Source organism: Ranitomeya imitator, chromosome 1, assembly GCF_032444005.1.
Source record: "Ranitomeya imitator isolate aRanImi1 chromosome 1, aRanImi1.pri, whole genome shotgun sequence".
Taxonomy (NCBI): Eukaryota; Metazoa; Chordata; class Amphibia; order Anura; family Dendrobatidae; genus Ranitomeya; species Ranitomeya imitator.
In genome coordinates this window covers 177,270,832-177,286,043 of record NC_091282.1, presented here as the reverse complement: position 1 = coordinate 177,286,043, position 15,212 = coordinate 177,270,832, and the positions used below count along the sequence as shown (strand labels likewise).

At 42.9% G+C, this 15,212-nt stretch overlaps 1 protein-coding gene across 1 annotated transcript in view; it reads left to right on the top strand.

The window, feature by feature from the left end:
- FBXL17 (F-box and leucine rich repeat protein 17) overlaps positions 1-15,212 on the top strand; it is a 996,531-nt gene that overhangs the window by 631,307 nt on the left and 350,012 nt on the right. Inside the window, exon 7 of the mRNA XM_069752543.1 lies at positions 6,828-6,904. Coding sequence (XP_069608644.1) covers positions 6,828-6,904 — 77 coding nt within the window. The remainder of the gene's footprint in view (positions 1-6,827; positions 6,905-15,212) is intronic.

Here is a 15,212-nt window from a genome sequence, read left to right as displayed (position 1 = left end):
TTAGGGATTGCGGTCAGCAGAGTTTCCACGTCTCAGAGCTCGTTCTATGTTTTTGGGTTATTGTCAGGTCACTGTATGTGCTCTGACCTCTATGTCCATTGTGGTACTGAATTACCTTTCATAACAGTACTGGAGGCCGAAAGTACTAATGATTCTCAATAGAGGGAAAAAAGAAGTTCTGAGACCATTTTTTTTTCTCTGCACTGTGTTTTGCTTTTTTTTTTACCCTAGACATTTGGGTGGTTCAGGACACAGGTGTAGCGATGGACATTAAAGGTCTGTCTTCATGTGTGGATCAGCTCACGGCAAGAGTACAAAATATTCAAGACTTTGTGGTTCAGAATTCTATGTTAGAACCGAGAATGCCTATTCCTGATTTGTTATTTGGAGATAGAACTAAATTTCTGAGTTTCAAAAATAATTGTAAACTATTTCTGGCTTTGAAACCTCGCTCCTCTGGTGACCCAGTTCAACAAGTTAGGATCATTATTTCTTTTTTACGTGGCGACCCTCAGGACTGGGCATTTTCTCTTGCGTCAGGAGATCCTGCATTAAGTAATATTGATGCGTTTTTCCTGGCGCTCGGATTGCTGTACGATGAACCTAATTCAGTGGATCAGGCAGAGAAAAATTTGCTGGCTCTGTGTCAGGGTCAGGATGAGATAGAGGTATATTGTCAGAAATTTAGAAAGTGGTCTGTACTCACTCAATGGAATGAAGGTGCGCTCGCAGCTATTTTCAGAAAAGGTCTCTCTGAAGCCCTTAAGGATGTCATGGTGGGATTTCCTATGCCTGCTGGTCTGAATGAGTCTGTCTTTGGCCATTCAGATCGGTCGACGCTTGCGTGAGCGTAAATCTGTGCACCATTTGGCGGTATTACCTGAGCTTAAACCTGAGCCTATGCAGTGCGATAGGACTTTGACCAGAGTTGAACGACTAGAACACAGACGTCTGAATGGGCTGTGTTTCTACTGTGGTGATTCCACTCATGTTATCGCTGATTGTCCTAAGCGCACTAAGTGGTTCGCTAGGTCTGCCACCATTGGTACGGTACAGTCAAAATTTCTTCTGTCCGTTACCTTGATCTGCTCTTTGTCATCATATTCTGTCATGGCATTTGTGGATTCAGGCGCTGCCCTGAATTTGATGGACTTGGAGTATGCTAGGCGTTGTGGGTTTTTCTTGGAGCCCTTGCAGTGTCCTATTCCATTGAGAGGAATTGATGCTACGCCTTTGGCCAAGAATAAGCCTCAGTACTGGACCCAGCTGACCATGTGCATGGCTCCTGCACATCAGGAGGTTATTCGCTTTCTGGTGTTGCATAATCTGCATGATGTGGTCATGTTGGGGTTGCCATGGCTACAAGTCCATAATCCAGTATTAGATTGGAAATCCATGTCTGTGTCCAGCTGGGGTTGTCAGGGGGTACATGGTGATGTCCCATTTCTGACTATTTCATCATCCACCCCTTCTGAGGTTCCAGAGTTCTTGTCTGATTACCGGGATGTATTTGATGAGCCCAAGTCTGATACCCTACCTCCGCATAGGGATTGTGATTGTGCTATCGATTTGATTCCTGGTAGTAAATTCCCAAAAGGTCGACTGTTTAATTTATCTGTGCCTGAGCACGCCGCTATGCGGAGTTATGTGAAGGAGTCCTTGGAGAAGGGGCATATTCGCCCGTCATCGTCGCCATTAGGAGCAGGGTTCTTTTTTGTAGCCAAGAAGGATGGTTCACTGAGACCTTGTATAGATTACCGCCTTCTAAATAAGATCACGGTTAAATTTCAGTACCCCTTGCCATTGTTATCTGATTTGTTTGCTCGGATTAAGGGGGCTAGTTGGTTCACCAAGATAGATCTTCGTGGTGCGTATAATCTTGTGCGTATTAAGCGGAGGCGATGAATGGAAAACTGCATTTAATACGCCCGAGGGCCATTTTGAGTATCTAGTAATGCCATTCGGACTTGCCAATGCTCCATCAGTGTTTCAGTCCTTTATGCATGACATCTTCCGAGAGTACCTGGATAAATTCCTGATTGTGTACTTGGATGACATTTTGATCTTCTCGGATGATTGGGAGTCTCATGTGAAGCAGGTCAGAACGGTGTTTCAGGTCCTGCGTGCTAATTCTTTGTTTGTGAAGGGATCAGAGTGTCTCTTTGGTGTTCAGAAGGTTTCATTTTTGGGGTTCATCTTTTCCCCTTCTACTATCGAGATGGACCCTGTTAAGGTCCAAGCCATCCATGATTGGACTCAGCCGACATCTCTGAAAAGTCTGCAAAAGTTCCTGGGCTTTGCTAATTTTTATCGTCGCTTCATCTGCAATTTTTCTAGTATTGCTAAACCATTGACCGATTTGACCAAGAAGGGTGCTGATGTGGTCAATTGGTCTTCTGCTGCTGTGGAAGCTTTTCAAGAGTTGAAGCGTCGTTTTTCTTCTGCCCCTGTGTTGTGTCAACCAGATGTTTCGCTTCCGTTCCAGGTCGAGGTTGATGCTTCTGAGATTGGAGCAGGGGCTGTTTTGTCGCAGAGAAGTTCTGATTGCTCGGTGATGAAACCATGCGCCTTCTTTTCTTGGAAGTTTTCGCTTGCTGAGCGAAATTACGATGTGGGCAATCGAGAGTTGCTGGCCATGAAGTGGGCATTCGAGGAGTGGCGTCATTGGCTTGAAGGAGCTAAGCATCGCGTGGTGGTCTTGACTGATCATAAGAACTTGACTTATCTCGAGTCTGCCAAGCGGTTGAATCCTAGACAGGCTCGTTGGTCGCTGTTTTTTGCCCGTTTTGACTTTGTGATTTCGTACCTTCCGGGCTCTAAAAATGTGAAGGCGGATGCTCTGTCTAGGAGTTTTGTACCCGACTCCCCGGGTTTATCTGAGCCGGCGGGTATCCTCAAAGAGGGTGTAATTGTGTCTGCCATCTCCCCTGATTTGCGGCGGGTGCTGCAAAAATTTCAGGCTAATAAACCTGATCGTTACCCAGCGGAGAAACTGTTTGTCCCTGATAGGTGGACGAATAAAGTTATCTCTGAGGTTCATTGTTCGGTGTTGGCTGGTCATCCTGGAATCTTTGGTACCAGAGAGTTAGTGACTAGATCCTTTTGGTGGCCATCTCTGTCGCGGGATGTGTGTACTTTTGTGCAGTCCTGTGGGATTTGTGCTCGGGCTAAGCCCTGCTGTTCTCGTGCCAGTGGGTTGCTTTTGCCCTTGCCAGTCCCGAAGAGGCCTTGGACACATATCTCTATGGATTTTATTTCAGATCTTCCCGTCTCTCAAAAGATGTCAGTCATTTGGGTGGTCTGTGATCGCTTCTCTAAGATGGTCCATTTGGTACCCTTGTCTAAATTACCTTCATCCTCTGATTTGGTGCCATTGTTCTTCCAGCATGTGGTTCGTTTACATAGCATTCCAGAGAATATCGTGTCTGACAGAGGTTCCCAGTTTGTTTCGAGGTTTTGGCGAGCCTTTTGTGGTAGGATGGGCGTTGACTTGTCTTTTTCTTCGGCTTTCCATCCTCAGACTAATGGCCAGACCGAATGAACCAATCAGACCTTGGAAACATATCTGAGATGTTTTGTTTCTGCTGATCAGGATGACTGGGTGTCCTTTTTGCCTTTGGCTGAGTTCGCCCTTAATAATCGGGCCAGCTCGGCTACCTTGGTTTCGCCGTTTTTCTGCAACTCTGGGTTCCATCCTCGTTTCTCTTCAGGGCAGGTTGAGTCTTCGGACTGTCCTGGTGTGGATACCGTGGTGGACAGGTTGCAGCAGATTTGGAGTCATGTAGTGGACAATTTGACCTTGTCCCAGGAGAAGGCTCAACGTTTCGCTAATCGCAGACGCTGTGTGGGTCCCCGACTTCGTGTTGGGGATTTGGTTTGGTTATCTTCTCGTCATATTCCTATGAAGGTTTCCTCTCCTAAGTTTAAACCTCGTTTCATTGGTCCGTATAGGATTTCTGAGGTTCTTAATCCTGTGTCTTTTCGTCTGACCCTTCCAGATTCTTTTTCCATACATAACGTATTCCATAGGTCATTGTTGCGGAGATACGTGGCACCTATGGTTCCATCTGTTGATCCTCCTGCCCCGGTTTTCGTGGAGGGGGAGTTGGAGTATATTGTGGAGAAGATTTTGTATTCTCGTGTTTCAAGACGGAAACTCCAGTATCTGGTTAAGTGGAAGGGTTATGCTCAGGAAGATAATTCCTGGGTCTTTGCCTCTGATGTCCATGCTCCCGATCTTGTTCGTGCCTTTCATATGGCTCATCCTGGTCGTCCTGGGGGCTCTGGTGAGGGTTCGGTGACCCCTCCTCAAGGTGGGGGTACTGTTGTGAATTCTGTGGCAGAGCTCCCTCCTGTGGTCACAAGTGGTACTTCGGCTGATTCTCTCTGTGAGCTTCCGTTGGTGGAGGAAAGTGGTACTGCGGCTTCTGAGTTTCCTTCCTCAGGTGATGTGGTGAAGTCGTTAGGTGCTGCTCTATTTAACTCCACCTAGTGCTTTGATCCTGGCCTCCAGTCAATGTTCTAGTATTGGACCTGTTTCCTCCTGGATCGTTCCTGTGGCCTGCTGCTCTGCATAGCTAAGTTCTGCTTTGCTAATTTGTTTGCTGTTTTTTCTGTCCAGCTTGTCTATTTGTTTTTTCCTGCTTGCTGGAAGCTCTGGGACGCAGAGGGTGTACCTCCGTGCCGTTAGTTCGGTACGGAGGGTCTTTTTGCCCCCTTTGCGTGGTTTTTGTAGGGTTTTGTGTTGACCGCAAAGTTACCTTTCCTATCCTCGCTCTGTTCAGAAAGTCGGGCCTCACTTTGCTAAATCTATTTCATCTCTACGTTTGTCTTTTCATCTTAACTCACAGTCATTATATGTGGGGGCTGCCTTTTCCTTTGGGGTATTTCTCTGAGGCAAGGTAGGCTTATTTTCTATCTTCAGGCTAGCTAGTTTCTCAGGCTGTGCCGAGTTGCATAGGGAGCGTTAGGCGCAATCCACGGCTGCCTCTAGTGTGGTTGGAGAGGATTAGGGATTGCGGTCAGCAGAGTTCCCACGTCTCAGAGCTCGTTCTATGTTTTTGGGTTATTGTCAGGTCACTGTATGTGCTCTGACCTCTATGTCCATTGTGGTACTGAATTACCTTTCATAACAGTTCTGTAAGGTGCTGCTTTATAGATGAGACATTTTCACCGAAACCAGGTGCAGCGAAGTCTTTGGACTTCCACGGGTCCGCTCATCCCTAGTTAACTCTTAATGGTTGGCACTATCTAAAACTCAAGGAGAGTCAGTCTTTGCTCCAAAATGTTCGCTACCCATTTTGTAACATTTCATTGTGATTTGTTTCCTGGTAAACTCTACGTATGTTTTCGCTGTAAAGGGGTTGTCCACTTTTCTTTTCCTAATGAAATGAATGTATTTTGAGTTATAAATCTTTTTTTTTTTTTTTTTGCATTCGGCTTTCATGGCATCATTAGCTTTCTATAGCCTCTGTATTGCTCTGTCCAATACTGGCTGCTGGTTGTAACTTTTTTCAGGTTGTTTTTTTTTTAGTTCCTTTCTGCTGATTTATGACCACAGACCACATTAAAGTTGAATGTGCAAGGAAACAGTGTATTATAGCATAACAGTGGAGAAATGTTAAGGAAACGAATTTGCAACAATGATCTTTAATTGAAAATACATGTATTTAAGTAAGAGAAAAAAAATAAGTCTCCATGGGGTTCTGCATTTCTGTGCTGTAGTCATGATTGGAGGATGTCCCATTATTTGTGATAGACCTTCCCCAAGGAACCCTAAATCAGAAGGAAGGGAACATTAGTCACAGGAGGAGCTGCTGCATTCTGGGAACATTAGAATGGGGACGGCAGTAACCTCAGGAGATGAGGAACCTCATAAAACTCTTCAAGTGTAAGGGTTTGGGGAAATAGCAGCATGTTATCCAGTCTGCTTCTCTGGCAGGCATCGGGGTGTGACATGTGTAAGATACGGCAAGATTTACTAGTTGGAAAAGTAATGATAATCTCTGTTATTTTACGATCGCCTAATACGAATCTGCTCCATTATTTTTTCTGTCAATGGGACATACAATTCTCCCGTCTTCCAAAATGCTTGTTTTCTGCTTTCTGAAGCTGTGAGTGAATGTTAAATTATTTCCACAATATTTATTATTTTGTCCCTTTGTTACTCTTCCTGCTAAAGTATGAATAAATTGACTACTAGTCTATCCATTTTTGTTAATACTCACTGATACAGTGAGCACCAATTCAACATGTTGAGACAAACCAAGTGACAAGGGGAATAATAACATCCATTTGCCAATTTATGAATATGTTTCTGGGAGGAATAATACAAAGACAGAGTTTTAAACATATATTGCCTGGAATTATTTTATGGGAAACGCCTACTAAAACACTTAGAGGTTGTCCATTACTTTAGCATTGATGACCTACTCTAAGGATGGGTCGTCAGTGTCTAATAGGTTGGATTCCAGCAACCGGGACCTCCTCTGATTAGCCGGTGTCGGTGGCAGCCGGAAGTACTCACTTATGGAGCTGTCCATTGTCTGAAAGTGGTCACCGCAGGGTACTAAACATCCGCCTATTGATTTGAATAGGAGGTGGATGTTCAGTACCAAGCCCCGGGGCCACAATCAGAAGACGGCCAGCTCCAAAAGTGAGTACTTCCGGCCACACCGATACCGGCTGATCAGAGGAGGTCCTGTTGTCGGACCCTGACTAATCACACACTCATGACACATAAGGGTAAGTCATCGATGCTGAAGTAGTGGACAACCTCTTTAAGTAAAAGCCCAATCCATCTAATTTTTTTTCTCTTTTCTTCACAGGTGTGTAGAAGTTATTGCAAAGGAAGGCCGAAGCCTGAAGGAGCTCTACTTAGTAACGTGCAAGATCACAGATCACGGTACCTCATTCTTTATTCCCTTTGGCAGCTGCATCCACTTAGCTGCCTTTATTTACGAGCTGTTATAAGAACATGTTCAGCTTAGTGTGAAATATTGGTGACGGGCAATAAATGCAGAATTTACAGTATATTGCACCTTCCATACCTGCGTAAATAGTGCGAGCTGACAAGGCTCAAGCAATTAGGAAATTAACTTGTTTAGTAATTGTTGACCTGTACACAATACCTGCATACTGATAGTACTTACAAGTAATTACATTTCTCCGCACTGGAAATTTATTGAGCAGCTAGTCAACATTTGTTGTGTACATTAATAACGCAATATAATTGTCTCTCTCGCTCTGTAGTGTTAATGTCTCTGACGGAGACACCAGTAATTATTGAGTGTGCTTCATACATTTAGGTGTAGTGCATTCATTACATACCTACAGCTGAACATGAAGCGCTCCACTCTTGCTTTTGTCCTTGCACTCTGTCTAATGAAAAAAGAACTTAACCCTTCAAAATGAAACTCAAGAGCAACTTCAAGAATTATCAGTAAGGCGCCAGACTGCCGTAATGCCACCATAGTTTGGCATCTGTATTACCACAACATGCCCCGACCTGACCTCTTCAGAGATCCCTATGACACAGCTAGAATAAGTTCACGTTAAGAACAAAATAGACCCTTTTCTTCTGAATTTTTACATCAGCAGTTAAAATATATTGGACTGAAAGCAGTTATAAGGGGTTGTCTAAGTTTGGCGCAAAAGTCTGCGATCACTCTATCTGACTGCAGACTGTCGAATGCTCACATTGTGCACAGCGCTTCTGTCAGGATTCACCGGGGAAGGGATTGGGCTGTCATGTGACCGCAAGTATGTGATATGCATACTCCCGGGCACATTCCAATTAGACTTGTCCAGCCTCGCTCAATACATGTGAATTGAACGAGACCACGGACGTCTAGTCGGAATGTGTCCGGATGCATGCATATTACATATTTATTGCCACATGACTGCCCGGTCTCACCTCCGGCACCAGAGAATCCTGGCTGCACACACTATGTATATTATAATTCACAAGTGCAAATAATTGTGTCTAAAATCTTTATGGGGTCCAAAAATGGTCATGTGCGTAAGCCATACAAGGGGTTTCCTGCCACTGTAATATCAATGACCTATCCATGCATAGTTAATCAATATCAAATATGTGGGTAAGCCATAAATCAGTTGCTGCCAGCTCTGGCAGCAGCCAGATGTAGTATCAGAAAACCTCTTTTGTTCAGTGAGGGTGATTGAGTGGAGCAAGCTGCCACGAGAGGTGGTGAGTTCTCCTTCAATGGAAGTCTTCAGATAGAGGCTGGACAGACATCTGTCTGAGATGGTTTAGTGACTCCTGCACTGAGCAGGGGGTTGAACACGATGACCCTGGAGGTCCCTTCCAACTCTATGATTCTAGGATTGTTAGAATTTGTTCACACTTCATACATTTTGTTAAAAGCTGTCCTTTGAAAAAATTATAATTTATTTTAGTTTTACATTTTATTGGCACCATTTTGCATCTGTTTCTGATTTTCGCCTTTTTTTTGGTCTGTATTTTTGTTTTTATACATAAAGAAAACTACAGATGAAAAAAATAATTGATACATGCTATAGAAGGAATAATAACTTTTCAGAATTGATAAAATGAAAATAAGTATACTTGTAGGCTAAAGTAAAAAAAAAAAAAAAAAAAAAAAAAAAAAAAAAGCAAACCATAAACTTCTGAAAAACTTGTTAGTAATTATCCAATTCATTCTATGTTTATTAAATAGAAAAGGAATACTCTAGGATTCTACAATTTGGCCTCAAAGATCACCGTTCAATGTGTTAATATTTTTTTTAACGGATTGAAAGTATAGGGGGTAAAGAATAAAAATTGGTTCTGTGCCACCATTAAATTGTGTGCTGAAATCGTGATAGCATGGCGAGATGAAACGCGCTACATAACACGGCCTCGGGCCATCTGAGTCCACCAAGACGGGGGGGGGAGAATACATTTCAATATGCTGAGTCTTTTCATGAGGTATCGCTAACCTGAATTAATCCTTTGGCTTCTTTTTGTCTTCTTGCAGTTTTCTTTTATTTCTTTTCTTATAGAATAATTGCATTAGGCAGGGAGAAGGGACTTGGAAGGATGGCAGAATTGATATAGGCAGCAGATGATAAGTTGTTAACTGCAAGGAAGAAACCCATCTTTTACTAAAGACTGGTAAGAGTCAGCTGCAGGGGAGAGTGCGTGTCAAATGAATTACTCTGATGGCAAGATATCTCCGTGCGCGAGAGGACAGGACTCATGGATAGACTTGTGAATGTGTCTTTCCAATTTTCTGCTCTACTTCGAGAGTTCACCGCTTCCCTGGGCTGTAGCACTTATTAGCAGGAAAATCTGCTTTGCAGTCTATAATCTGTCTGGAGGACAGGGCCAGATTGTCATTCCTCCATGTTGGGGTCACATAGCTGTGGCTCTGACACACAGGCACATGTGTATATATTACTTGTCCTGTCCGATTCGGCTCTGTAATTGTCCCCATGCTGCTTGTAAAGGTGCAGCAGCCATCTATGCCACTGCCACTATAACTATTTGACATTCATTTTTCTTGCACTGCTATGTTTATCATGCTTTTATTACGCCATGTTTCATTTTCATTGGCAGACTAACTTGTGCGCCGGGTTACATTACCCCTAAGGCACATACAATGTCAGGGACAGGATTTTTCCCGCACTAGGGTCAGCATTTTACTAGGGAGTAGATTTTGTAACTGATGCGAATGTACTCAGGACTGTGTGCAGGGGCTGGGAAAGGAGAATTACGGCCAGGAATAAAGTGTATCATCTGCGACACATACCAACCAATCGTGAGCGAAGTCACTGCACGGCAGGTTTGGCTGCCAACTTAGGGGATGAGTGATCTCTGTACAGCCTGTGCCTATGGACTCCCTCAGTTAAAGGGAGCATTTCCACTTTTTACAAGAAGGCTATGCTGTCACGATGAGTATTTGGTGAGTTTTTGATGTTGCAGCATTTCTGCACATATGTAAGGTTACATGCATTTTTTCCATTGTGTTTTTAATTGCTGTTAAATGTGGGCCCTTAACACCCCAGTCTGACACTGATACTGCACAGGGCGGCCATAGGTCTCAGTGTGATTTCTGGGGGGGGAAGTTTTGGCTATCACTATAGTGGTGGTGGGGGGCTCTGGCTGTAACTACTGGGGAAGGGCAGGGAAACCGGATGTCACTATCCAGAGGACTCTGGATGTGGATTGCGATCATCTATCAGGGTTGAATGTGGCTCTTAGTATCAAATCCAAACTTTCTTACTCTTAACTGGTGTTTGGCTTTGACAAAACTTCATTGATACAGTCATGTGTTGATTGCATACTTTAATACCGTACATTTCCACATGTACCTTTTTTTATTTGCAGATTATCCGCATCTAATGCATTTTTATGCACATTGCACATTAAATTCAGAGTACCCACAAGGAATTGACATGTTGTGGGTTTGGAACATGCACCACAGATCAATTTACATAGTATGAAAAAAAGCATAGCATGAGATTTTTATAAATCCCATCTACTTTGCTGGAACTGTAAGACAAAAATATGTAGCATCAAAAATGCACCAAAAGCTCATTGTGGGAACTTAAATTAAGGCTGGAGCTAAAGGGCATCTTTGGATGCAACACAGGTCAAGCAGGCAATGTCTGCTATGTGATGTATAATGCACGTACATGCGTCTGCTTGTTTTCTGCAGGTGCCCGCACCAAAATACGCAATAATAATAATCCCCAATTATTGCATTTTTTGCAGGTTTTTAATGCATTTTCCCCTTTATTTAATGTATGTTTTTGTGCTGACTTATTTTTAGTTTGGAAATTGTGATTCTGCACTTAGTAGTAGCTTTTCCACATTCTCTGTAGAAAACCTATAGAGAAGAAACGCACATCAAAATATGCGCAGTTAAATAGCATCTTTAGACGCTCAGTTTCGTGAGTTTTCATAAAATCACATCCACTGCCAGGACAGTTAAATGGTGCAGATTATCCAAAATAATCTGCTGTGGAGCCGGGTGACAAAAGGCGGGGCCGCTGCTTTATAAGGTCTGCGACTGCAGGAGTATAGTGATGCTGCAGTGCCTGGGCGCTCATTAGATATTGGCGCCAGTAAGCTAAGTTACCATTCCCAATCAGTTCCCTGCAGTGGGCTTTGGGAAAATGGCCATCAGTGGTGGCGCATACTCAGATTGAAATCACGGAAGATGAGATATCATTTCTTGAGATCTCATTCTGTGCATGGTCCGCCTCTGGCAGTCATTTACCTGAATACCGCCGAAGGGATATATATATCCCTCCCCTCTAACACTCTTGCACCCCTCCAATCTATTCTAAACTCTGCTGCCCGACTAATCCACCTTTCCCCCCGCTATTCCCCGGCCTCTCCCCTCTGTCAATCCCTGCACTGGCTCCCCATCACCCAGAGACTCCAGTACAAAAGCCTAACCATGACATACAAAGCCATCCACAACCTGTCTCCTCCATACATCTGCGACCTCGTCTCCCGGTACTTTCCTGCACGCAACCTCCGATCCTCACAAGATCTCCTTCTCTACTCCCCTATTATCTCCTCTTCCCACAATCGCATACAAGATTTCTCTCGTGCATCCCCCCTACTCTGAAATTCTCTACCACAACATATCAGACTCTCGCCTACCATCGAAACCTTCAAAAAGAACCTGAAGACCCACCTCTTCCGACAAGCCTACAACCTGCAGTAACCACCGATTGACCAAACCGCTGCACGGCCAGCTCTACCCTCACCTACTGTATCCTCACCCATCCCTTGTAGATTGTGAGCCCTCGCGGGCAGGGTCCTCTCTCCTCCTGTACCAGTTGTGACTTGTATTGTTCAAGATTATTGTACTTGTTTTATTATGTATACCCCTCCTCACATGTAAAGCGCCATGGAATAAATGGCGCTATAATAATAAATAATAATAATAATATACGGGAAAAGAACCTCCACTCACCAGTGCCGACAAAGAATGAGCGCCCAGGCATCGCAGCATTGCCGCACTCCAGCCACCGCCTGCATCCTGTGACCCCACTCCACCCCTGACTACTCCCATCCTGGTAAGATCACTTTGGACTAGAAGACTCACCCCTACTTTCCTCCCAAATTTGGAGAAAAAAAAGTGTGTCTTATAATCTGAAAAATACTGTACTTCATATTTTTGTCTCAGATTTTAGCTCAAATAAATCAGCTCTCAGGAACTGAATCAAAAACTGCCTGGATGTCTGTCCGGCAAGATAGAATTACTGTAGCTTTAAATTGGTAAATGTTCCATACCCCAGCGGAGGATAGCAACACTTTCTTTAGCTGGAAGTGAACGTACACTAAGCTGATTAGTGCTGTCAGGATTAGATGACAGATTCTTTATATCATATCAGTTGTCATAATCCTGGCTTCCCAGCGCACTCAAAAGTGGCATTTGGCAGCCAATAATTGAGCCCAAAGAGATCCACTTCACATTGTATATAAAATCTTTACAAGTGGACTGGGATCATAAAGCCATGTCGCCAGGCTTTTTAAGTCGAGCATTCCCTGTATTATCACATTTGTATTATATTTTATCTTTTTTTTTGTTTCTTTTTTTTTTGATGATATATAATTTATATCACTATTTTTCTACCTTGCTGTGCCACGTCTGTAAAAGTACATATGTTCCTTTTTCTTGTTATAATCAACCTAGTTCTGTCTGGTAAAGTGTGATTTGTATCCTCATTTTGTCTTTTATGGCGTTATTTCATCTTCAGAACTTTACCTTTTTTTAAGAAGTTTTAATTATTTGCATTTTTCCTTGGATAATGCAGCAGAAGCCACCCGTCCAGTCCCCAGTGCCTTATAAACAATTATCCTTTGTAACATGATATTCATTAAATGTAATTTCCTCCATGGTTAGCTCGGCGGAGCTGCAAGGTGAGATGCTGCCAAGTACAATGTTGCTGATGTAGTCTCTGCCATGAAAAGAGGACACTGTGCCAGATATTCCGTAGGATATCTCCGAACATGAATGTTAGACCAGATAACGCTTTACAACATCCTAAGAACAAAATGGAACATCTTTCCTGCTAGTAGTGTAATATCTGTTTTCTTATCATGCAGAAATTGTGAAATGTCAGCTATCACAAAATAGAGACCTAAATGGTGGAAGCCTAAAGACCCGGCGTAACACAACAGTTACACTTTTGTTGGTATAAGACACTAAGGTTAAGTTCCCACAATGAGTTGTGGGTTAGTTTTGGTGCTGCCTATTTTTCGCAGCATCTTACCAATCCAGGAAAGGTGATGGGGTTTATGGAAATCTTGAGCCTGCTGTACTTTTTTTCTACTCGGCATAAACTGACCTGCTGTGTGTGTTTCAAATTCGTAACATGTCAGTTTCTCTTTGGGGTACACTGAGATTTGGATGAATTGAACACGAGGCTGAAGTCAGGGCTTCAGATGAACTCTCACTTCTTCTTTGCAATTTGTATGAAGGCAGGGACAGTGAGGCCGGAGGGGCATTGGGCTCACATGCCATAACCTCTTGAGAGCCTCGGGACCGCGCTTGCCGGCACCACTGGAATGGCACCGACATATGAGGCGAGTATAGGTTTTTTAAAATTTTATCGGGCCAAACATTTATATCAAGAAGGGGTTTTCCAAGTAGTGGACAACCCCTTTTAAGAACTTATTAATTCCTTATCATGGTTACAGGGGCAGCTTTCCAATAAGGCCAACCTAGACCATGGCATAAGTCACATCAGTCAAGGGGGCATATATACAGAATAAATAACCAAATATTTCCAGATTTGTCAGTATTATTCCAAAAAGGCCATATAAAATACTGTTTTATGATTAAAAATATGTATACATTTACCTAAAATACAAAGGAAATGGGGCATCCTTAACTTTAGCCCTTTTAGACATCATCTCATCTTCAACTTGCTTAACTGTTCACAGTAATTTTGAACGGGGTGCCCAAACTTTTACATTTCACTGTATACAGACTGTCCCCAGCCCCCAAAACCCTATTGAAGTAGATATAAGCAGTGGTACATATCCATTGGAAAAATGAACATGCTGAGGATATAAAAACTCATGCCATATTTACCGTACTGAAAATGTGTATTGTAAGCCAAAACCAGCAGTGTAACTATCAGAGGAAAAGTATAATAGAAACAGGTCACCACTTCTGTATTTATCACCCACTCCTGATTTTGGCTTAGAACTACTAATGTAAAATACTGATCAAATACCCACCATGTGCACATGGCCTTAGGGGTAGGTTCACACGAGTGTATAAAAATGTGTTCAGAGTTTCATCCTGAAAAATCTGTGTTTAATTATACGCTCAGGAGAGTTTACAGACGAATATACTCTCTAATCCTAGGAACTCAATGTAATATAATGAGAATATCTGTCACTGTTCACATTCCGATATGAGCCTGTATTTGGCATAAAGCACAATGAAAGCTCCTGGCCTAAACACCAAACATGTCCAAAGGTCTCTTCACCTAAGAGAATACAAAACAGTGACCTCTTGGCTAATTTGCATCTGTATTTTTTTTATGGAAACCTTAAAGTATTCCATACATGTTACATGGTAATATATATACCGTATTTTTCGGACTATAAGACGCACTTTTTTTCTCCAAAATTTGGAGGAAAATGGGGGGCGCATGTTATAGTCTGGATGTAGCGGCTGTGGTGTGGAGGTGGGGGAGCGGCATCGGGTCCCTATTACAAGGGAAGACTAATAGCAGTATGACTACACCGTGGAGCATAATGCTGTCCTCCGTCAGAGATATACATCAGGAGATCCTACAGAAGTGTGACTTAATCTTAACAATGACATATACCTTAGCCGAACACTAATTCCCAAACAGCTGACTCTCCTGGCTCTCCCATATACATGCACGCTCGGTAGGAGGTTCTGCCAAGGAGTATATTGCCCTGACAGGATTAAAAGTTACATGTTCAGCTATTTTTCTGTCAGATGTAATGAAATCTGCGATGAAGGCTCCTCATAGAGCTTCCAATGAAGATGTGAAATCAGCCAAATCTGTGTGAGGAATAGTAAGTGCTAAAGGATAAAATGACTTGAGAGGTAATAAATCATTACCTGTCTTCCAAAATCTTACTCTGGAAAACAACCCATTCTTTTGAAAAAAGCTCTATGTAATACCGCATTCTTTAAAGAAGCACTCCCATCAAATGTTGTATCCTTAAAATATATTGCAAT